We start from the raw sequence: 25,415 nt of genomic DNA, 5'->3' as shown, positions 1-25,415 counted from the left end.
AAGGGAGCATAAAATGGACTATCGTGTGCAGCATTGCTGCAGGAACACATGACGCCACGTTCCGCGAATTATACCACCAATGTACCGATAGTGTGGGGTAGCTAGTGACGTCACGATCCGTATTGTAGAACCGTGATAGGATCCCCACCCTCGATCTGGGGCAGACTACACTATAGGCTCGCGACGTCACTCGGTTCTGACTGTAGCATTCCCCCACCCCTACTATTTTCCCCTGAATTCCCTCGATTTGGTTGGTCGTGTGTGAGCGTTGATTGATGGATTCCTGGTAGGGAAGTGACCTCGAGCGGCCAAAATCTTTTGCCCTGACTATAGCAAGCGCATTTGTCTGTTTACGTTATGGAAGGAGGGGCCACTGGCTACGGGTATGCAAGCTACGCAGTTAAACTATGGGGGGCAGCATGGTTTCGGTCGATGCAGCATTGCCTCGCAAGGAAGCCTCGAGGAAGATGAATGCGACTCGAGCGAAGAACTAATAGGGAACGCGTCCGGTGGGGGCCAGTCCGAGTCACAGACTGCGGGCCTTCAACCGAAGCTGGCCCCGATCAGTGGCTCTATGAAGCCGACCACCGTTTTCAGGCTTCACTTTCTCGGCTCGGTTGAAGTTGAAGAGGAAGGGAGACGTAAGCGCCTTAACAACCACATAGTGCGGGAGGCTGTGACTAAGATCAAGGTCCGCCCTCCAACCCTTAGATTTTTCATTATATACTTATACTCTACTCTCTAATTGTTGTTATTTTCGACTATCCTGTCTAACGAGATTATCGGTTTTATTTTCTGTCTCTCTCTCTCTCTATCTTTCTCTCTCTCTCTGTCTATCTCTTTTTCTCTCTCTCTGTGTCTCGATTCTCTCTGCATCGCTCGCCACTTCTCTGAACACTGGCAACGAGTAATTCGAATTTTTACGGACGCCTCCGCGCGACTGAAAATTTAACACCAAGACCGTTCGGCCTGACACAAGTTTTATTTTTTTCTTGAGGATGATGATCTTTCGTTAATGCATTGAACGGTACCATAGTGGTTCTCGTAGGGAACGTTCTGCGAAATGTCCTGTGCTCGAATATGTTGCTGTAATTAGCTGGTAGTTCAATGGTAGTTCATGCTTATACCAATGGAAAGAATGAGATTGTTGTCCTCTGTATCACGCACTCGAAACAATGTGCGGAGAACGTAGTACTTCCTTTTTATAATCGCACCACTGGGAACTGGAAATGTGATTATAGAGAGCACCTCCTCCTCCCCCTTCTCCACTACTCGTGTCCGCGCGTGGTATTGAAGAAAACCACAATTTTCTTGAAATTGTGCAAGTTCAACGAATTTTCTCAAGGTTAAAAAACGTTCGTACCACAATCTCCATAATTATTGTTCATATTCTGCAAAGTTTCAGCTTTCATCTGAAAAAAATTTCATCGCTCTATCTGATTTCTATCGAAAGTTCTTTGATTTTGACACAGATTTCGTCGGTTTAGCCCATAGTGTGACGTACACAACTTATATCTCTGTTGGTCGGGTTGCCGCATGTTAGGCGGATTTTTAATTGCTAATTACTAGACTGCGGATCTTTATGCAAAATAAAAAATGTTTTGCATTGATTGCAGGACGCATTAGCCAAATAAAAAATTTCATTCTTCTTTTGATGATGTTGTTAAGGTGAAACTGGTGGCCTTAAATCCTTTTAATACCTCCACTGTTTCAAATTGTACGTACCCATTTTTGCCATAAATGCATAAAATCCGCAGTCTACTAATAACCAAACGATGAAACCAAAATTTCAATTGTTTCATTCTTCGTTTCCGTCTTTTACCGTCATGGAGAACCACCCCTTAAATTTTCTCCCACCTGTAGTCGAACACCCTGTACACATCAACCTCATAATAAAAGTTACTATAAAAAAGAACTCCACATTTGTTAGCAACAGTCACAAAATTACATAGAGACATGTATTGAACCTAAAAAAATTGGGGCAGTCACAGACAGGGTCGCTTCCGTGCCAGCGATTCAGAAGAAATCGATTCCCGCTATTTTTGTTGACGTTACTATGAAACTATATAGATATTGTTGTTTTGTTGACGAAGTATTGGAAACATGGTCTTTTCAATGGAAACTAGTCTACTGATATTTTCATTTCGATTATCGAATGGTTAAGTCTTCACCGATTTTCCGAACAACAATTTCGTTGCTCGACAGTAGCAACCGTTGTCCGACGCATATCGAGGTATGATCAATACTAAGAACACGATAGACCTGACAGAGGCTATAAACAGAAGTACCGTTTATAATGTTAGGCGAGTCAAAATCTTTCAGTTGAGAACCATGCTAAGGAAAATATTCGAAACTGGTGTACAACTTACAGTGTACTTGTATGCGTTGTAGTAACGTTCCTTAATCAGTCTTGTTCAATTGTGCTCTTCTGTTGCCATCTCGAGAGAGATCCCTAATCACTCACTCATTGTCAGTTATCAAAGGAAGGACTTCAATTGTGCCGAGTTCAAGTTTAGTGGGTTTTTAGGAGGAGATAAAAATGTACCGACTTCAAACGATCCAGGAGGATTATTATCGATAATTTTCAAAACATCAGTTATGTACCTGAGAAGTGTGTTGACGTGTAAACCGAAATTTTCAAGCATATTTTTATCGTACGTCACAGTTTGGAGAAACAAGCATCACGATCATTTAATAAACGCTTGTAAGATGATTTGAGATACATATTAAATAGTTGTCCTAAAAAAATTAATATGATACCTTTCAACAACTTCAACATCTTTTATTAAATCGGTGCTTGCAATTAATATAAGTGAAATACAATAGGTAGTTTATCACTTGTGTACACAAGTCAGATCAAAGGATCAGCAAAGTTGTAAACGTATTGGTATATTAATGTTGATATAATACAGGGGGTGAGTCCAAAGAAACAGAACACCTAAATATCTCCGTTACTTTTCGTTGTGCAAAAAACCTTCTTAGGACAAAGTTACACTGTTTGAAGGGCCACTTGTATCGGTGTAAGGGAAAACATTTTCATGGTCATTTTTTTACAAGATTTCAAGGTCATTGATATTTTTTTAGTGGAATGAGGTATTTCTGAATACATCAATCGATGCAACTGGACATTCGTTATAAAAAAGTACTAACCTATGTATGTCGAAAAGTTAGTATAGTTCAGGAGATATTTCAATTTAAATAACTCTAAAACATCATTACTGTCTTTTACTAATTGTAAGACGTTACACAAGTAAGTAAACGCTAACATCAATTTCAATTTCAATTCCTTAATTTCAAATCTTCAATTCCATTTTCAACGTCAATTTTTCAATTTCACTTTCAACTCTTCAATTTACACAAGCAAGTAAACGCTAACGTATTATTGTTAGTACGACAGTAATGGTGTTTTAGAGTTATTTAAATTGAAATAAGTATCTCTTGAACTACTAACTTTTCGACATACATGGGTTAGTACCTTTTTATAACGAATGTCCAGCTGCATCGATTGTGATGTATTAAAAAATACCTCATTCCATTAAAAAAAATATCAATGACCTTGAAATCTTGTAAAAAAAATGACCTCGAAAATTTTTCCCCTTACACCGTTACATGTGGCCCTTCAAACACTGTAACTTTGTCCTGAGAAGTTTTTTTGTACAACGAAAAGAGTAACGGAGATATTTAGGTGTTCTGTTTCTTGGGACTCACCCTGTATATCATTCATTTGAATGCTGAATGAACTTTATGTATTATCGTCAATTTTTATTTGCTGTTTGTATTGATACTCACGAATAACAATTGTCACAAGTAATAATCATTTTCTATGTAAGAAAACAAATCGTAAACAGGCTTTGAAAAATAGACTAGAAATTTTTATAGCTTACATTTACAGAATTTCTCGTGGATACGTAATTTTAATTGTTTACTGTCTAGAAATTATCGAGTATACGCGCCTAACATTTTATGCATATCGTCGTGACGAGAAAATCCACTATAATCAAAGTCAGACAAATGAAGTTCTTGTTTTGTGAATGCAATAAGTAAGCGCACAGAATTCCGTCGGCGACAATTTAAAACTGTGACATAATTCTTTGTAGTATTGTGTCTCCTGAATCGATAGAACCTTTTTGTGCAGCGCAATTCAAATGATTGCTGCATCACTCGATAATATATGTATCTAGAAAAACTCAAATTTAAGCGAAGACATTTTTCGTATAGCTAGTAGAAGAAACGCTGTAACAGTGATGGTAAAAGATATCGTCGATGATAAAAGATAAGTTTATCACTTTCGTTGATGAACACTCTGAAAGGTTTAATCATTTTGATTTCTTATTTTAATTTGATAACGCCAACAGTGTTCATTGACTAATTGGTGTTCAATGCATTAAACATTTTTCATCTGTTATTTTTATTCACTCACTTAAACATACACATACATGTCGTATTTATCGTTTTATTCATACATTCATGAATATTTTTATTAATGATTCGCTTCGCATCTGCTTTTTGTATTTGATCACGGTGAATTGAACACCCGCATAGAGTTGCATGTATATTTCTTCTATCACAATTTGCTGTGAGAACAACGAACTACAATAATAATTGTCTCCACTAATGTAGCGTCGTGAGCAATGAAACGATACCTTTGATTTCCTACAACTACACTATTATCCAGTTGAACGAATCAGTTGCAACGTTTGCGTAGATTAAATTTATAGAAATAATGCTTTTTGATTACACGTATTTATAAATGGAATATTCCCCTCTTTATAGTCATGTTTCCAGAACTTCATTGCAATTGCATTGACATCCCCAACATGTTACAGGACTAACATGTGACGCGTATAAATACATAATATTTGCGTTAAATATTAGTATTTAAAATAATAAATTAATATTAAATATATATAATTGCGTATACAATGTGTTACATAAGAAGTCTTGTTTAACGCGGTAAAAATGAAGTGACTATTCATAACGTTATTTGTTGAACTACCTTTGGAAATTTTTAGGATACATCACACTGTTAAAATAAAGAAAGAAACGTTTACTGTCGAAATAAAACTATTCGTGTCATTTGTAGTCATCTGATCTGACAATTTAAAATGATGGATATTGTTCTTTCGTATGCATTACATGACCATGTTTTTGCAAACCAATTTTAAAGAAGTAGTTTCTCGGAGAGTGCATGGAGAATTTTAACGCGGTTATAACTAGGGTGGTGTAAATGTTTATTGCAAGCATATATTTCTGAATTCTTTGATAACATTGTTTGCAACTGCAATTTAAAAGTATTATACATAGTAGTATCGAATTAAAATATTTTTAGAATATCGATTTTATCGACTCGTTACACAAAGCTCCCTTCCTAAGGGGGTATTTTAATCTAGAAGGGAATATTTTAGGCTAATCTTTCGACTTGTCCATAATTTTGCGTACACGCAATTATTTATTGTATGTTATACATTTGTGTATGTATATCGCTTTTGTCAAACTACTACAACTTCCTCGGTATGGGGTATTTAATACATAGAACACCTTTGTTTACCAACTTTTTGAAAATATTTTTTGGGGTGGTTTTTACAGACCCGTCAGTCTTTCTGTTGTTCCTAATGGAACGTTCCATTTGTTCAATTTATTCGTCCGAAATGGAGTAATTAAATGACGATTTTAAGACTCTGGGTCAAGGTAGACCCGGGCTCTGCTGTCGAAAAATTAAGGAGATCTGAAAGATATGAGTTTTAAAAACTTCTAGACTACAATACCCCTTTAAGTGGACGACCCTGTAGAACCGTGGCCTCTCCAATCTATCGCAATGCTGACAATTACAAGCTGTGAAGCTATAGGAGGGAATACGTCTTTCATATAAATAATAAAACACACTACTATAAAGTTTTCATTCTTCACAAAGTGACACGAAAATGATATACAATGTTCGCAAAATATTATAGCGCTTCTTTTATACACCTTGCACTTAGTACCAAGTGCAGTTGCTTACCGAAACAATGCATGCTCACAGATGCATAATTCTAATCTGACATTTTGGGATACCACATGTCGTTCAATTTCTGTCTACAGGGCGATCGACTACAGCTGGAAAAAAATTGAAAAAAAAAGGGTGGTTCTTCATGACAATAAGAATAAAGGATGAAAATGAAGAATAAAAAATTGCGATTTCGGTTTCGTCTGTTAGTTATTTACAATTAAAAGTCCGCCTAAAATGCGGCACCCCGACCAACAGAGGTGTACGTTGCGTACATCAGAGTTCGGAATTACTAACTGGCGACTGTCGATTTTCGAAGGCTGCGCTCTCTCGAACCGGCCCACAGTGGGCGAGAAACCGATCTTTTTGGACAAAAATCTGCCGACAACTCAGTTTTTCATCGATTCAATTGGAATTTTTTTTTAAATGTTCGTGAAGGACTATACTTTGATGACGTGTTGTGCGAAAATCGTTAGCTGTCGCAAGAAATCAGGAATCCTTATCTACAAAACCCAATAACTCCGATACTTCATCCGCCAATACCATAAATTTGCATGTCCTAGCTGAGTTGCCGACACTTCTTAACCCTAAACCTATTCAATTGATAATTCTCAGGGCCAGATTTACAGTTTAAAATTTTGCGGTTTAGGGTTAAAAAGTGTCGGCAACTCAGCTGGGACATGCAAATTTATGGTATGTGCGGATGAAGTATCGGGGTTATTGGGTTTTGTAGATAAGGATTCTTGATTTCTTGTGACAGTTAACGATTTTCGCGCAGCACGTCATCAAAGTATAGTCCTTCGCGAACATCTTAAAAAAAATTCCAATTGAATCGATGAAAAACTGAGTTGTCGGCAGATTTTGTCCAAAAAGATCGGTTTTTCTTAAAGTGATCACGAGTAAATTATTGACCCCTTAATAAATAAAGCATTGACCTCATCTACTCGATAATTCTATACAATTAATCATTTTCACAATAATTTATATAATATTACTCCCGAATAATATTAAATTTTCTATAAAATTATAATATTACTCTCCAATAATATTAAAGTTTCTATAAAATTAATATTATTCCTCAATAATATTAAATTTTCTGCAAAATTAATTTTAATATCAGATGATTGCATAAGTTCGTGTCCGATTTGAAAATAAAATTCAATGGTTAAATTTTAAAGATTGTTTAAAGATGTAGTGAAAGATTGGTTAAATTGAAATTAAAAAATGGTTAAATTTTCTACAATTAGAAAAGAATAGTGACTATATGCATAATTGATTAATAAAATTGTATTCTTTAAAATTTAACCATTGAATTTGTTTTTAAAATCGGCTACGAACTTATGCAATCACCTGATATTATTCCCCTCAATAATATTTTTCTATAAAATTAATTATCTCCCATAGGGCGGTTATTAAAAATGCCCTTGCGGATCTAATCGAGTAGGGAAGTATTTTAGGCAGATTTTCAGTTATTGATAACTAAAAGACGAAGCCGCAATCGCAAATTTTTTATTCTTCATTTTCGTCTTATATTGTCATGGAGAACCACCGCTTTTTTAAATTTTCTTCCAGCTGTAGTCGAACACCCAGTACAACGATATCTAAAAATACAAGATATACATTTCGTTTTTAGGTTTCTCTCGTACAACAACAGAAATTGTAATAATTTTAATATTTCTATTAAATCTATATATATATATATACTTCGCAAGGCTGAAAACGATTCCGTAATCCAAAAAATTCTAGTCCTACTTATCAATATCATGAAAAGATGACAGATTGAAATATATCTTTTGAAAAATAGTTATTTTCACTCGTTGCCAGTGGAAATAGGTGCAGTTAAATGTAACGATCGTAAAACTGAAACAGACTTTCACTGTTAATTACATTTTCTTAAGAAACTCTCAGGTTTACAGAAGAATTGTCGTATTACGTACAGTACTAACGCGGTGCTGTCTTTTAAATCTTTCGATACAGATGCAAATGAACGTTTATTTTTATCTTCGCAAATTACACACTCTTTTTTACAGTAATTTCAGTTCTGTACTTTGTAAACTATTTCATTTAATTAATTAAATCGTTTCTCAATTTTATTGTTCATGCTGCGTCGTCATAATAGGCGTTGGTACGTATACATCCATGTTACTATTCTACTTTCATCTATTTTTCAAATTCAACATCGTTTGTGCAAACAATTGGACCTTAAATGTCGAGAGATCATGTAATTTGATGATTCGAAAGATGAACAGATTATAATAATAACAAAACATTTCAGGTTTTATAAAACATTAAGTTGCCGAGACATAAATGATCGTTTGTTAGACTTTTGAGAAATTTACGAATAATTCTTTGATCGTTCTGTTTCGCAAGATCAAATTTACTTTCCGTTAATCGAATTTTCATTTAGACATAATATTAGTTATACGAAGCTTTAACACTCGATTATTTTGAGCTCAACAACCTAATAGTATTGCGGCTATAGTCATATTAAATGTGAAACCATAATGTGTTCACATTATTTCTTCAATATAAGCATCGCAATTTCGCGTATTAATTATTTACGATATACAATATGTTTTATATTATAAAGGCAACCATAGTTTATGTAACAACAATCGTATATTACCCTGGGCAAAAAGTATAGAATCCAGATGATTAACGTAATCGTTGAAATGATTATTTAAGCATATATTAAAAAGACAAAAAAATATTTGTTGTAGATATATTAGACAGATTTTGAATAAATGTAGCTAGTCATAATACGAATTACATTTAAAGTATACATATATTGATAATAAAAAAGCTTGTGTATTTAAACTAAATATAAGATAATCGTTCACTGGTACATAAACATTATAAACAATGTCTATACACTGTGAGCAAAAAATATAGCAACAAAGGTTATCAAATATTTTTTTCAACACTTGTGGGAATATTTTATATATCCTTTGCTATTCGTAAAAAAAGTTTCTACATCTACTATTGAAATAGTTATCATAACAGCTGATTAGTTCGTTAGACCAAATACTTTTTCCCAAGAGTGATATCTTCTGAAATGAATCAATTAATCATCTAAATGCGAAATACTTCAGAACCTGAACGTTTATTGTGAAGCATACTTCATCGACGATGACGATCTTTCGTTTCACTATGTTAAGATATTTACTAATGATGTCATTCCTATTTATGTATTTAGATAGACATCATTCAATAATTATAATTCACCGGATTCATATATCCGTGGTTGTAATGCAAAACGATATGGCCGGAAGTTTCGAGAAAATCTCAGTTTACGTCTGAATAATGTCTAGAAGGTAAAATTTGTGTTTTCAGAGAAAAGAAAATATAAACAGATTCTGGAAAAATTGTCGCTATTTAATCTGAGGTCATTTTGTAAGGAACGATTTCACAGAAATGAATTTGGACTCGTTTTAAAGCTCGAAGCTTCTCCCTTCGAAACACATTGCTCATTTTCTTCCAAGATATTTTCGCATAATGCAGCCTGTGAAAAATTGGAGACCCCTAACTGACAGGTTCCACTAAGCGTGGCGTTGACACTGGCTGAACCGGAATCTGTCCGCTGTAACCGCGCTCTAATTGGCCAGGACATTTTTCTAAAGGAAAAAGTTGCTTGAAATGACTTCAGGACCTCTTCCAAGAAAGCACAACATTTTTGGGACACAATTTGTTTGTTTAAAAAAGGATGTACATTTGAAAATACAGAAATCTATTAACGTTGAGAGTTCTAAAATCCTCGAAGTAGAAAGCACGTGACTTATGTCGTTTTGTCCTACATACACGGCTACATATATCCGGTGACGAACCGCAAAGGTTTAATGAAAGATTTATTGCGAAATTCCGAAATTCGCCGAAACACTCGAAGCCAACTAATGACACGTGCACACAGGCACCGGATGGCGAAACGCAACCGAGCACAGAGGTTGATCTCTTCATTTCGACGGAGAAGATCATGGTTTTGAACACGGACTTGAAGGAGATCATGATGGATCATGCGTTAAGAACAATATCCTACATAGCAGATATCGGTGACGTGGTGGTGCTGATGGCGAGAAGACGATTTGTGCCGCACGAAGTCGAAGAGGCACCGAAAATCAATCGAACTCCGAAAATGATTTGTCACGTGTTCGAAAGTGAGGAGGCTCGATTTATCGCGCAAAGCATCGGACAAGCATTTCAAGTGGCATACATGGAGTTCCTTAAGGCAAACGGGATCGAGGATCATAGTTTTGTCAAAGAAATGGATTACCAGGAGGTTCTTAATTCTCAAGAGATATTCGGCGATGAATTGCAAATGTTCGCTAAGAAGGAAATGCAGAAAGAGGTAATTTATCATAGTTTCCGTATCCTTGTACAGGGTGGAAAGAAATCGATCGATGAAGCTCTGTGAAAAAAAAAGTTGCCGCAATTTCTTTTTATCGTATTGTATTCTACTTTTATCCCCGTGACGCGTTTCTGCGACGAATAAAAAATACAATGGAATAGAAAAACAAATCTGACCTTGAAATTCAAGTTGAAGGACAATTCTGCGGCACCTTTTCTACAGATCTTCATCGATCCGAAGATGTAGAATATGTCTATGGCAGCCAAGACCACAGGGTTTCTTTACACCCTGTACAATGTCCTGCCGAAAAATGCCATCGCCTTGGGTCGCAATGGTTAATTAACGGTACAATTAAATTTTAAGGGGGTAGATTCGTTTTTCCAGGATTTCTCGATAATGCCAACGATGGAGTTATCGGTAGTCAAAAGCGCTAGATAAGAGATCAATCTAGGGCGCGATCGCCCTCAGAAGTCCTATTTTTATTCGGCACAAATAGGACTTTTTAGGGCAATCCTGGAAACGAGTCTGTCCCCTTCAGATAACACTTTACACGGGATGCGATCAGTGTTGATCAAGACAGAAAATTCGATTAGATTTTTCAAAAGAACTGTGGTACTCTGACGATTAAAACGAAAAAGCAACTTCGATAACTACTATACACCTATCGTCATGAGTTCATCCAAAAAAGATCCGCAGCCTATTTATACATATAACATGAACATATAACATGAACATGATTTTTCAACATGCGTTATATCGAATTTCGTATCGGAATGTTCGCAGGTGGTAGTACCGAAGGCAAAAGGAGAAATTTTAGGTGTGGTGATTGTCGAGTCTGGATGGGGTTCCATGCTACCAACGGTGGTAATCGCGAACCTGGCACCAGCTGGTGCTGCCGCTCGTTGTGGACAGTTAAATATTGGTGATCAGATAATAGCAATCAACGGAGTCTCGTTAGTTGGTTTACCGCTCTCTACCTGTCAGACTTACATCAAGAATTCGAAAAATCAGACAGTTGTCAAGTTGACCGTTGTTCCGTGCGCGCCAGTAGTCGAGGTGAAAATCAAGAGACCCGACACCAAGTATCAGTTAGGATTTAGTGTACAGAATGGAGTAATTTGTAGTCTATTGAGAGGTGGGATCGCCGAAAGGGGTGGAGTTCGAGTGGGTCATAGGATCATTGAAATCAACAATCAAAGTGTCGTCGCTGTACCGCACGAGAAGATCGTCAACCTTCTTGCTACATCAGTCGGTGAAGTACGTATATTTCCACTCATTATTACTAGACTGCGGATTTTATGCATTTATGACAAAAATCGGTACATACAATTTAAAGCACCGGACATATTAAGAACATTTAAGGACATTAATGTATTAGTTTCAGCTTAATAGGATAATTAAAAGAAGTATACAATTTTTATTTGGCTCCTGTATCCTACAATCAATGCAAACATTTTTTATTTTGCATGAAGATCCGCAGTCTAATTATTACAGTATCTCCGTAACTGTCGCAAACGTGTCTACCGTAACTGTCAGCATTTTGTCCCCACCACTGGGGAAATCCCCTCTGGAATTATAATTATAAATTTTTGATAATCTTTCAAAAATGATACACAACTATGATTAATTCATTGATTTAACTAATATTTTAAATAAATAATTAAGATCGAGTTGCAGTAACGTTTTGTACAAGCTGTGAACTTTTCAAATGCAACACACATTTTTCTGATCTTTATTTCAGAATTAATGCAGTTAATACTATTTAGTTAATTATTTCACTGAAACAACATACAAGTCGTAAGCCGTAAGCTATGCATTAGTACGTGACAACAGTTTTCTTTTGATCAGAATTTGCTTCGTGTTACACATCTCTTCTATAGGTGAAACTATAAAAACGCACGTGCCAATTGCAATATTCGATTTTGCCAACTAGTACAACAGTAATGCTCGCCCTGATGTGTATGTTTTTTATAAAAAATACTTGATAATTCATTCTGTATTTCAGATATTAATGAAGACGATGCCCACGTCGATGTTTAGGCTGTTAACTGGCCAGGAGTCTCCAGTGTATATATAAGCGTTTGGTTACCTGGCTGATATGCGTAGTGAACAGACAATACATTCGCCATCCATTACCAAACTATTCACTACTTTACTCTCTGTACAGATTTATTCGACGCAGATCGCTTTCTGTTTGGATTCTTACGGAATTCTATTCGTATACTCTCACCAGCTCCTGCTTAGCAAAGCAACAAAACTTACGTAAACACGTTGCGACAAACATTAATATATTGAATATTTACATAAAGCAGAAGAATATATATACACGTAATATATATACATAAATATTTTATTTATGAATGGGATTCTCGGTGTCTGTCTTTCAATTTCAAACTAGTCGAATAACTTCACTGCGATAACACCGATTAAACACCGAAAGTGTTTTTAATGGACTTTTGTTCATTCGTAGTCTTTTTTCATGTGTTCTCGTGGAAGGCGAACAATTTTAACGAATTTCGTTTCAGTTTGTGTGAAACAATAGATATACATATATTTAAAGCATTGGTCTGATATTTTATAATCTCTCAGTGTCTTCGAGAAAGATGGTTTCCTTCAAGTTTCATGCACACGAATTGAAAAACAAGATGCAGACTCATTTTTTAGGTTTATATAACACAACCGAGCAACTCTGTGATTCATATGTATCGCATGCTTGTACGTATACCGTGTTACATATTTTCGCTTAATACTCCTCTGCTCTGCTGCTTACTTTTTAACATCAATGTGTTCAAAATCGGTAAAAAAACGAAAGCACGATGTCAAGTTTACTGGGATTTGGAACCGCAAAGGATCGATAAAACAAGTTTTATATATCGTATAAATCAAAACAATTTTCGTTTCTAAAACTATGGAATGTAAACAATACTACTGTGGAAAGTATATTGTTACACATTGTTTTACTTTACTGTTAAATCGAAATCTAACCCAGACCTAAACGAATGGCATAAAATATAACTTTATTGTATCTGAACGTTCAAACACCATCTTTCTCTAAACACTATGTATAATTACTAGGCTATGGATATTATGCATTTATCGGAAAAGTTAGTGTGAAAAATGAGTGAAACTTTTGTTTGCGTGTTTACATATGTATTTCTAAAAATGTGTGTAAATTTTATCAATTTTAAACACATCTGGAGTCAATTAGACAATGTGAAACAGTATTTTTATTTTTCGAAATTAAATGATTATTACATCAGAAAAATTACAGTTTTAACATTTTAATGCAATACGTAATAAATTCGACACTTCTTTTTTGAAACCGAAATAATTAGTAAGAAGGAAAATAGAAAGAAGGCGAACCGTTTATTAAGTAGATTACCATGGTAAATCTGACTTGTTTAGAATCGAGAGTATCGAAACTCCCACATAATGAAACCAGCATTGAGAATCACATTCCATACCCGGTAAGAGAAGCAAAGTATGCAATGCACACGATTATACATAGCACAAAGCTCTTTACCAACGTTAGAGCAGGGCTGGAACTTTCTGTACATTACATAGTTAACGATGTAGTATGTTTCTACGAGGGCCTTCACATATTTTGTCGGCTCCATAAAAATTAATTCACATTGTTTACTTAATCATTTTTATCGTCGGTTCGCGATGCCCTAGTATCTTAATTTTTACATAAATTAAGACCTATTATCGATTAGTTGGTATTTTCGATGCGTCGTCTCGTGATAAGTGTCACGGTAGTTATACGGAAGAGTACTCCGTGATATTTCATTTTTATCGAAGCACTTTTTACTGTACCTTTTTTTGTACGACTACCTCCGTTGATAGAGGATCGCTTTCCGCAGTTATTAGCTATATAACTTGAGTTGAACAGTGTTACGCACCAATTAACAAGGAAAACTGACAAGAAACGTTTATTGGCCGCAATCAGTTAATCACAAACATATTTTCATATGGTTTGTCGATATAATTTTAACTTTAATATAGGTACGATCTGCTAAATGCTTATAGATTCATTTTACGGCTCTTCAGAATGGAAAAGAATGAATCGTGGCATGAAGAATTTTTATATTTCTAATTTAAATGTGAACGAAATTTCCTCGAAATCGTTTTAGCTGCCCTTAATTCCTTATGTCGATCGTAGATTTTAGCTAAGAACGTTTTTTTGATGATTTCAGCGCACTGGTTCGATCAATTGTTATACATAACACTATTTGCAAATTTTCACAATATCTTTATTTCAACGTTTCGATCTTCTTTTAGAAAATTTTTAAGAATTGCGTCTGTAAATTAGTAATAAATGCTATATTTCAAATTGTGTGAATTTAAAACAAGAGGAACAAATGTTACTACTTGCTTAGTGAAATAGATAATAATTTTTCATAATATAAGCTTTAATGAAACACGTGTTGATGCTAAATAAGGCAGTATATAATACATACGGTAATGGTGTAACGTGAAGACATGGAAACGTAGCTAACCCCTTATCGATCGCTCAGTTGATGATCGATATTTGAGAATGATCTAAATAAAAGAAGATCGAAACGTTGAAATAAAGATATTGTGAAAATTTGCAAATAGGGTTATGTAAAACAATTGATCGAACCAGTGCGCTGAAATCATCAAAAAAACGTTCCTAAGTATAAAATATGTACAGAAGAAATTATAAGCATTCGTTTCCATACAACATCGTACATTTCTGTGATGTGTTAAACAGTAATTTTAACCACTTACAATCAGATTGCATTTGTCATTTTATTTAGGAAAAAAATGCTAGACAAGAATTTGTTGAATATTCATCATTGTTCTCACACTGTACGCATTTAACAGATTCTACTGTGTAGTAACGACGAGTATGTTTACGACATATTTACGTCTAAAGAACGTGACATATAAAGATATTTGATTTCGATGTTAAATCATGAAAAATGACGATGAGTATTTGGAAGATTCCGGCAACTTTTGAATCTTTCTTCTTAGAAGCTACCTTTTTCCATCGCTAATAACAAACGCTCTATGAATAACTACCGAAGTAATTCTATGATCTACGTACGAAGCAACATCTCTGTGTAACATACTGCGTAAAATTGAACGCACTTATTTTTATTACTGTTGAACGATGATGGTTCATTGGAAATCGTCGGTTGTAAGAAGCAATATTATTAACTATGTCATTCTTTCATCGTTGATGTAACCGAACGAGAATAATCTCAATTAAATAATTGTATGTACAAGCATTTTACGATTACCAACACGATTAATATGTTCTTATATACTTGACTATCTAGAAAAATACTCTCTAATGTAACGAAATACGTAATCAGATTGAACAGAGAAAAAGGGCAAGTACCGGTCTCGCTTCTGTGTAATATTGCGACTGAAAGATCATTAGAATTAACGAACGGTGATCAAGAGAATGTTAGTGCGGAGAGGAGTTCTCTTCTATGTAAATACCGCGAATCCTATTTAATTCTAGGTTTCATCTATTTTGTGCTAAAAAGTTTTTCACTTTTTGCTTCAGCCGTCGAGGGGTACGATTCAAAGATTTCTAACAGGAGTTTGATAAAATTTCAATGCCAAAGTACATTAAGCAAGAACTTTAAAACTGCGACGATACGTCGGAGCACGTAATTTTCCTGAACGTGTAAGGTGACGAACACCTCACTTGTCATTTTCTTCGTTGTGCATTTCAGCTTTCTACGAATCATAATCGTCCTTCTTAAGCGTGAACGTTTTGTAAGGCGTACTATTTGATCGTGTGTCTTAACGTAATAAGGCAGTTCAGTATTTATAGAAATGGACACTTACAATTGAACACTAAAATTACAGGAAAGAAATCTGTATCTGTATTATTTTCGTTCTTCATTGTTACTGTTTGCAATTATATTTTTATTTTGGTTATCAATTCTGTATGACAATTATTTACTACTTAATGGTTCGAGTATTTCCATTTTGTTCCTTCTACTCGGTTAACGAAACTATCAGAATCACATTGTTCAACGTTTCAATCTTTCTTTTATATTAAAAAGAAATGTTTTCTGAAAATATACATCGAGAAAATAAGAAATATCACAAATGTGTATCCAGGTAATTCAAGGTTCACTCAAACGCAATGTTTACTTTTAAATGTGTGTCTGAAAAATGTTAATTTTATTGGTTAACTTGAAGAAGTGCTACCTCCTCGCCAATTTCAATGACCTTTAAATATGTTGTCGAGGTCACCATTCTGAACAACTTTTTCGTGTTGTCGTTAAACTAAATTTCAGAGTGAATTCGTGTTAGGTCAAATTCGGTCACTCGAAATAGGCAGAACTCGCAATAGTGGCTGTGACAGTTGTTTGCGAATATCTCGGAAACTAAAAGAGACCGCCAGATACTTCCACAGGAAACAGTTGTTTAGAATTATGAGCTTGACAACATATTTCAATTTCATCGAAATCCAAGAGAAAGTAACGTTTTGACAAGTTTACCATTTTATCATATGTGAACACTAATTATAATGTTTAATATGCTGCTGTTATACGTAATGTATAATGTACAGTATCTTATTTCTAAATATTTACAAACACGTACATATAGGTACAATAAATACGTACAAGAAAGAACAAAGGAACATTATAAGTTTAGAACGGAATCGCCATTACTCGTGTCACGAAAGAAATGAATATGCGAAAGATTAATCAAGTTCCTTGCAATAATTACTACATTTGTACCTCAATTTGCACGACATTTTGTTACGTTATTAAATAATACACACTTTGTACTATATGTATACAAATAATTGTATAACAATAAACACTTCTTAGTAGTTAATTCTTCATTGTGTTCCGAAGATTAGGCACATTATTTTATATGATTTTGATCATAGTTTGGTTGAATTGTAGAGAAAAAGTTAAATGCTATCATCATGCACATCTAGAATTTGCTGAACAATTTTTTTCTCTCATTTTGATGGGTTTATTGTAGACTTTATAACAATGGGGTAGATTATATTAGTGTAAATCGAGGCACAACTGTACGTAATATTTGAGAATGTACAATAGTTTTAAATGTTTTTAATTCGTATGTTAATGTCATATATACAGGGTGTGGCTGGACGGGTGGTACAACCGAGCAGGGGATGATACATGTCAAAATAAGTCGAAGAAAAGGAATAACATTTTTTTGTTTGACGCTTCGTTTTCGAGAAGATCGAGTTTGAAAATCGATCGTCGATCGTCTGACGCGTCTGACCATGAACAACCAATTCTACTTTGTGCATATACTAAAGCACGCGAACCTGGCGGAACTTCAAACTCGATTTTCACGGAAACGAAGCGTCAAACGAAAAAATGTTATTCCTTTGTTTGCTTGTCTTTTGCTTTGAATTTGCTCTCACATCTTGAACGAGAATTTTCGCACACAAATTCCAAGCCATTCTACTTCCGCATTAAGCTCGAACTTTGTTGACAAAATTTGATGTACAAATTCATGGTAAATTGGCATCAAATTTCTTACGAGACAGATCTTGTATCGAAAGTGACAGCCTTCTACTGGCAAAGGCATTTGCGTATTTATTCTTTATTCCTTACACAATATGTTTTTTTTCACTAATGATTTAGTAGAATTTGTACTACATATTCAGGACTTACATACCAGCTATACTTTAGCCATTATAAGCCATTATAATGGCTCTGTGAACATTAACAATATTGAACAAAGCTTGAAAAACAACACAAGTCTAATTGGGGACCATAATCAAAAAATTGTCAATCAAAGAAACAGCATTACAAATATCATGGCAGTCGGTACTTGATAATTAATTACTAAAAATGAGTTTTGGCAAACCATTAACAAAACGTCATTTTACTAAAACAATAAGAATTGAAAAGATTTGTTTACACAAATTATACAAACTCGTACTATTATATTCATCGATGAAAATACTGAGATCATTAACATACAAATAAGGAAATATAATAAGTAAAAAGAAATATTAATTTATGATATTTATTCTAACTACATATTTTGTTTTCGAATGAGTTTTATATACCGATTCAGATTGTATCCACAATTTGGAAATTGTGAGAATAATGCGGTAAACCTTGAAGTACCTAATATGCAGAAGTATAATGTGTATGGCTCGCCATTAAATTTTACTATTAGTACTGTAGTATCGTTTGCAGTATAAATATATTTTTTGTATTTAATCGAGATAAACAATGGCGACAAAAGAGATGAGAAAAAAACGAAAATGATTATAAAATGAAGAAACTTCGCTGCTTGGAATATTATACGGTATAAACGTTTTACTCTAATATAATTTATTTTATTCTTCATTTCAAAATATGAACATTTTCTTGTTGAGTATATTGTTCACATGCTATTAGACAAGAGTATGAGAAAGTACTACTATCAAAGAAGTTGCGTATTTTTAAAAATGCTTATTACGCGAAGCATAAATCGGTAACCAGTTTAAACAGTTATTAATTTTTATTTCCTTATTCTTACACACATTTCTTTACATCAAATGCGAATTGATTCTAACTTATTAACATTTACACGATAACTATATACATATATTATACATAAAAAAAATTATAAATTACAAGTTGTTTGTACCTGAAAATGAATTTGATAATTTTCAGTTGTTTTTATTATCATGATGATTCGTTATATTATGCTTGTATAATGTTCCATGGAGTGTATGAAAAGTTTGAACAATAACATTACGTATTACACAACTATACATATATTAGAAAAGTATTCCTCCCTTTAAATCGACGTAGATATATTGAAATTCAAAGTTGTAACGTCTTCATTTTTTAATTTATCATTCTTTAGAGAATTGTTGATATATATCCGAGCTATATATTTGCTCGTCCTGTAATTGTTAAAGTACGTAGAGCAGACATAAACCTTGAATTTTAATCGTGAATATTTCAAATTATTTTCAATGACCAAACAGTGCGGAGTTATTTTCGTAAGCTGAAACAAATACTACCTTTTTACACTCTATACGAGACACAACTATGTATAATAATTGAATAGCTACATATACTATCTCTATACAAGCTGCGTTATGAAGCTTTATTGATTCCGAAATCAATTCGTTACGGTAATCTAAAACAAATGCTTCGATAGCAAATTCATAATTGTTCATAATTTTTTTTTTCTCATAGAATCTAGGCATCGCTTGCTACGTTGTACTGTTCGCTCGTATACTTGAATATGCATACATATAAGGTGTAATTGAATCACCAATACAACCTCGTAAGGATTGATTCTATATGAAGAAATAAATGAAAAGTGAAAAATAATATTTTTCTATTTCCCTTTTACGTAATTTCGAATATTCTGTTTCATTTAAGATTCGGCGATTCCGTTTTAAAAATTCGACGAATCGGAAAAAATTCGTATTTTAATAGCGATATTAAAATGGGGCTAGGTATAAATACAGTATTTTCCAAAACCGACGCCTCGACACAAAGAAAATGTTATTTCTCTTTCGAATTTATTTTTTCATGCAGTTCCAATCCATTTCAAATTGCACTATACAACTTGAATATTATCCCGTGCAGATTGCTTCAAAATCTTGTGACCGAATTTTCTCAGTACGTTGTATGACCAAAGCAAAGAAAAAATTAAGAAGGCCCACTGTATTTTATATGTACCACCAATGTTGAAAATTAAAGATTTATTCTCTCCGATTAAAAACTCGTAAATGTTCACAATTTATAATTCGTGAGAACAACAGCGGAAAAATGTACGACATTTTTATTCGATGACGTACATTTATTCATACTACTAATTATAAATTTACATATTATGGCGATTAATTTTGACAACTTCGATAATAAATGTAATTAAAATAGATAGACCGGTTGAACGCTGCGTTGTCGGAACATTTTTCCATATTTCTGGTGACACGATTCGCTGGTAAAGTTCGATGCTTTGATTTTGATCGATCTGTACACTTTGCACGTACTGTTGTTCTAATAATGTTGTGTAATTATAAAGATCAGCCAAGTACACTATTTTGAACGTCGCGAAGGAGTCCTTTGCTTCCTTGCGTTCATTTCAATAGCATAGACTCCGTCGCGCGAATGCATTCGTAAGATAATTAAAGAGAAAAGCCTTAAACGAGTTTAAAAAGTTCACTCTTGATCGGTAAAGTGTAGACAGCGTGTTACATATCGCATATCATAATGAATGTAGAACAAACTAAGTGTACACATACACAACCACACACACACACACACACACACACACACACACACACACACACACACACACACACATATTATATATATATATATATATATCATAGAAATGCACGTGTCCTTTCTCTTATAAGAGAAGCAAGTAGACACCCTTTTGGTCGCTTTCTTCTAGGAAATCCATTTAAATACGATGCTACGCCTTGAGGGTAAATTTCAATGTTACTGTCTTATAGACTAATAACTGCCAAACTCTTCGTTACGTGATAGAACGTAAAGAAGTTTCTCAAGATTCTCAACGTTTCTTTGCAATTGAATCTTCCACGTAGAGTCGCCAGATGAGGGTAGGGAGCACGAATCGAAGGGAAAAAGTTACCCTCCCTCTCTCTGCCGGTACCGGGCACATGCACGACAGAGACGAAACGCGTCACGTGACCGGCCGGTCGTAGAAGGGGAAGGTAGAGTGGGGACACGAGTCTTAATCTGGCGAGTCTGCTTCCACGATTTATAAACGCAGCCATGGAAAGTGTCGCAGAGCTTGGCAATGTCTGCATGGCTCTTGTGTTTTCATTTGGAAACGTGGGAATGTTACACGGTTTTAAATGTTATTCGAACAGTGAACTCTGTTTTCTTCACTAGCTACATGTTATTAGACATTAATCGTGTATTGTTAAAAATTGATCCTGCAAGATATGCAAAATAGATCGTATCATACTTTAGGGATCTGTGGTGCTCGTCGAAGTAAAGGCGGCGAAACTGGCAAACTCGAGAAAGAAAACACTATTTGAACATCTTATTCCAACATGAAAATAATTAATTAGTGCCTCCCCGTTCGAAATAAGGTAATAGTGTATTTTGTCGTTCTACTGCTCGTGATTGTTCGTAGAAAAATGAGTGAAATTAATGGAAAAAATGATAGAAGTGCTTCGTTCTTCAGGTGTGATGACCTTAGGTGTTTCTTAGGGTTGGACGGGTATCCGAAAGGTTCGGGTTCGGGTCGGGATAATCGGTTCGGGTACCCGAATGTCATTAATTTTGGTGGATGTTTAGGAAAATTCGTACACTTGAAGAATGATGTCTAAAAACGACAAAGAACCAACGTGTGTATCGTTCGTTAATTTTCCTACTTTATTAACGAGAGGATGAACGAGACTTTCGAGCTCGTGTAAATCGAGTTTCTCTTCCGCTAAAGTATGACACAAACTGTTTTAGATACGCTGTATATGTGCATATTAGAAGATTTGTACACGTGTACTAATTAAAGCAAAGAAAGTGTTCACGAGGGAAGAGTCCGAGGCGAACGTTTTCTCGGATATCTTCGGAGACACGTTCGACAAAGGATTGAGGGAACGGAAACGGCGTCTAGAATATAGATATATTAGACGGACAGTAATGAAAATGAATTTTGGCATGGAAATTTTTATCCATATATTTGGCGATCGAAGGAATGGTACGAATAAAATATATGGGATCAAACAATATTGTTTATATTGGGTGGCCGAAATTTATCTAGTCATTACGCTAAGAGTAAGAGACGAGTACGTGCATGCGTATGTATACAGTGTGTATACAGTGTCCGCGTGTGCGTATGCGCGCGTCTATACGCGTACACACACGCCCCACGTGAACGTATAGATACGTATGTGTGCAGGCTATAGATACAAAAATATAAATATAAATATAAATGCAAATATAAATATGAACATAAATATAAATACGAATATAAATTATAAATACGAGATATATAAATATAAATAACAAACGAGAGAAAAAATGAAGTGAAATACTCAGCCATCGCGAGCCACCCCTGACTGAATGTGTCTAGCCACATTTTAATAAATAACAATTTGCAAGTAACGTTATTGTCGATCTGACCTTGCGTGATTATTGTGAGAGGACATCATCCTGATACAGAATCGGCTATGCTTCTCCCGTTTACCCTTTTTCTGTTACGAACAAAATGTTATTCGAGTCGAACTATCGATGAAATTACAACGGTAGACCGTGAGGATGTGCAACAAGGTGTGCAAATTATTAGTTTCAAAACGGTCTTTTCAAATTCCAAAATGAGAATCTCATAATTAGAAGAAAATGTAAAGAAATGAGAATCGAGACGAGAAACAGGAGACTAACGGAGTGAACAATAAAAAGACACATTTTAGAAAAAGAGATCATTGTCGAAGCTCTCGTTGCTTTTCTTTCTTTCGCCGAGCCTAATTTTGAGTCTAATAACTTGCATCGCCTCTCTCTCTCTCTCTCTCTCTCTCTCTCTCTCTCTCTACTATCAGCGTGATGTTTCGTTCAAAATTACACGTCGAATGCGCAAACGAGATACGTGGTCTTACAAGATATGTATATTGGCGTCGTGGTGTTAGCTACGGCGGCGTATTGAAAGTTATTTCGAGAAAATCGTTACAAAAAAATGGATAATACTATTAAAATATTACAAGTTAGAAACGGAGGATGTTTCTTATGATCGCTTGTATAATATAAAATATATACAAATACATAAAGATACAACTTATATAAAGCTACAAGAAATCCCCGATGCGAAAGTTGTTATCGCAACGCGTATTTAAAAGTATTCGCTTTCGAATATTACTGTAAGGGGCTTTGATACATTGAACTACTATAGAACATTCATATTTAAACAAAGAAGAACGAGCACACACTTTTATTAAGCTAATCCACTCTCTTCGGTTGTCACTGGGCAAGGAGCGAGAAATCGGTTCGCGCGTTGATTCCGATTTCGATCGTTCCGAACATGAAGGTGAACTTATAAAATACAACGTGTTATACAATCGAAATACTCGTACTGTAGCGAATAGTACAGTTTCGTGTGTCCAGATAACAAAATGTTCTTAAAACTTACAGTTCGCAATACGAAAAACAAAAACGAAAAAAAGAATATGTCGCAATGTTCAAGATTACTTACCGATTAAATCATTACCGATAAGAGAAGCACGGAAATTCATTTTACTAAGACTTCGAATCGAGACACTTATGTATAGCTTTTTATATAAAGTCGAAAAAATTCAATTCGCGCCGGGAAAAGTCGCAAGTCAAGGTAAACGTGCCGCGAGGTTTCATTTATAAGAATATGCAAACGGCGTGTTCGCGTATCAAAGTGTAAACGGCGCGTTATCTCTTAAACTAACGCATGTGCTGTAGAGAAAGAGAAAAAGAGAGAAACTTTTTGGCAAAAGCGATTTTTTTTAATATGATATTAGCATAACACCGAAAGTTTGTATGAAAAAATTGTATAAACGTTTAAGAGATAACGCTCCGTTCGCGCATGAACGCGGACATGCTGTATGCGTTTAAGTCGTATTCGTTAGTATAAGTTCAGTTAATGTTAACAAAAGAGATCTCGAAAGCCGTCAGATTTGTAACACTCGAAACAAAGATATGAAATATGGACATCGCAGTTTTCAATATTTTTTACTCGTTCTGATGAGATTTTACATGGGAGCAGTCTTTTTGAAGATATTCGACACCTATATACTTAGTTTTTTGCAAGCCGTATCCATAATAAGAGAGTGAAACTACCTTGTAGAGTTCGAGACGAAGAAGCTATTTAGTAGCATCACTCTGTGCACATGAGCAAGTTACATTTCTTATGAATGTATCCTTACGGTATTTATATTCTAATAGTAGTGACAATTTTTATTTTGAGTATACATATTTCGGAAATTTCGGATAATATTGTTTTAACATCATTATTTACGATAGAATGTAGCACTATATAATTTCGGATTACAGTAAAGTCTTGAGATCTAAGCCGGATCCTCGGGTCCGTGCTCCGACATAAATTATGTAGAACTATTATTTTTTGTTACCTCTTCCAATGAAACGCGGCCTGGGCAACTAGTGCTCCGAAACTACTAAATATACAGTTCAAATTATATCATATTTAGTGCCATTGTAATCAGAAAAATGCCAGAAATAAGTTGGTGAAAGTCCCATAAAAAAATAATGAAAAATAAAGAAGTTTTTACATTGGATTAGTAGTGGTTCACACACCGTTTACACTTTACACTGCTCGGCGATCGAGGCAGCTCGAGTTTCCCCGCCCCTCTCGAGGTATGCCCGCCAGTGGAGAGGATAGGCGAACTTCCTAAGATCATACAGCTCCGACCGGCTTAGAAATTTTATGTTCACTCTCCTTTCTTGCACGAAGGCAGTGATATATTGTATTTTTGTTGAAGTATACGAATAAAATAGCTGAAGACTGAAGGGTAGTTTCACCTCTAAAGAAATATACGTCAAATATCCTGACTGACTCTGCTTATATGTAAAATCTCAGAAAAATCGGCATGTCACACTTGGGGCATGTACTAAATTTGTGAAAAAATGATTTTTAATCAAACACACTTGAATACGTTAAGTTTTTGTGTTGATTGTAACATTAATTTAACATATTGTTTGTTTATGGGGAGTTTTATATAGCAAACAGAACGTCAATGGAAAGGGAAGAAAATATGAATTTTCTAGCGATCACTGATCGTGCAAAGTCAGTACGAACGATAGACGCAACATTACTTTAAGCAAATCGTTGGTAAGATAATCTAAACGCAACCATTTGTAACGTCTATAAGTGATAAATTATACCTTATACATAATTAGAGCTTGCGCTGTAGCTTCATCAGTCATGAAAGACACTACAAGATATCATGACTGTCTATATCAATGTTTGTGAGTGTACTATAAGTTATAAATTATAAGTGAACTACTGAATGTGTACATGGTAATATTATACTAGTCCATATTAAGATAATAATAAAATGTAATTTTGAATTCAAATTCTAAATTCGTCTACATTAATATATATCAAGTGCATGCTCCTCTTTTATGTTTAACTTTAATTAAAAAT

At 34.7% G+C, this 25,415-nt stretch overlaps 1 protein-coding gene across 5 annotated transcripts in view; it reads left to right on the top strand.

Annotated features, from left to right (window-relative positions):
• The window catches only part of LOC143219157 (uncharacterized), a 65,837-nt gene extending 45,195 nt beyond the window's left edge, over positions 1-20,642 (top strand). For 2 of the 5 annotated variants that reach the window (XM_076445028.1, XM_076445027.1), the window contains exons 14-16: positions 9,891-10,325; positions 11,109-11,582; positions 12,331-20,642. In XM_076445028.1, the coding sequence (XP_076301143.1) occupies positions 9,891-10,325; positions 11,109-11,582; positions 12,331-12,402 (981 nt within the window). In that variant the 3' untranslated portion in view covers positions 12,403-20,642. The other 3 variants (XM_076445030.1, XM_076445029.1, XM_076445026.1) reach the window with 2 other exon arrangements.
• Positions 20,643-25,415: the final 4,773 nt, after the last annotated feature.

This window comes from Lasioglossum baleicum, unplaced genomic scaffold, assembly GCF_051020765.1.
Source record: "Lasioglossum baleicum unplaced genomic scaffold, iyLasBale1 scaffold0021, whole genome shotgun sequence".
Taxonomy (NCBI): domain Eukaryota; kingdom Metazoa; phylum Arthropoda; class Insecta; order Hymenoptera; family Halictidae; genus Lasioglossum; species Lasioglossum baleicum.
Note: the sequence above shows the minus strand (reverse complement) of the source record. Positions and strands in the feature narration are given on the sequence as shown.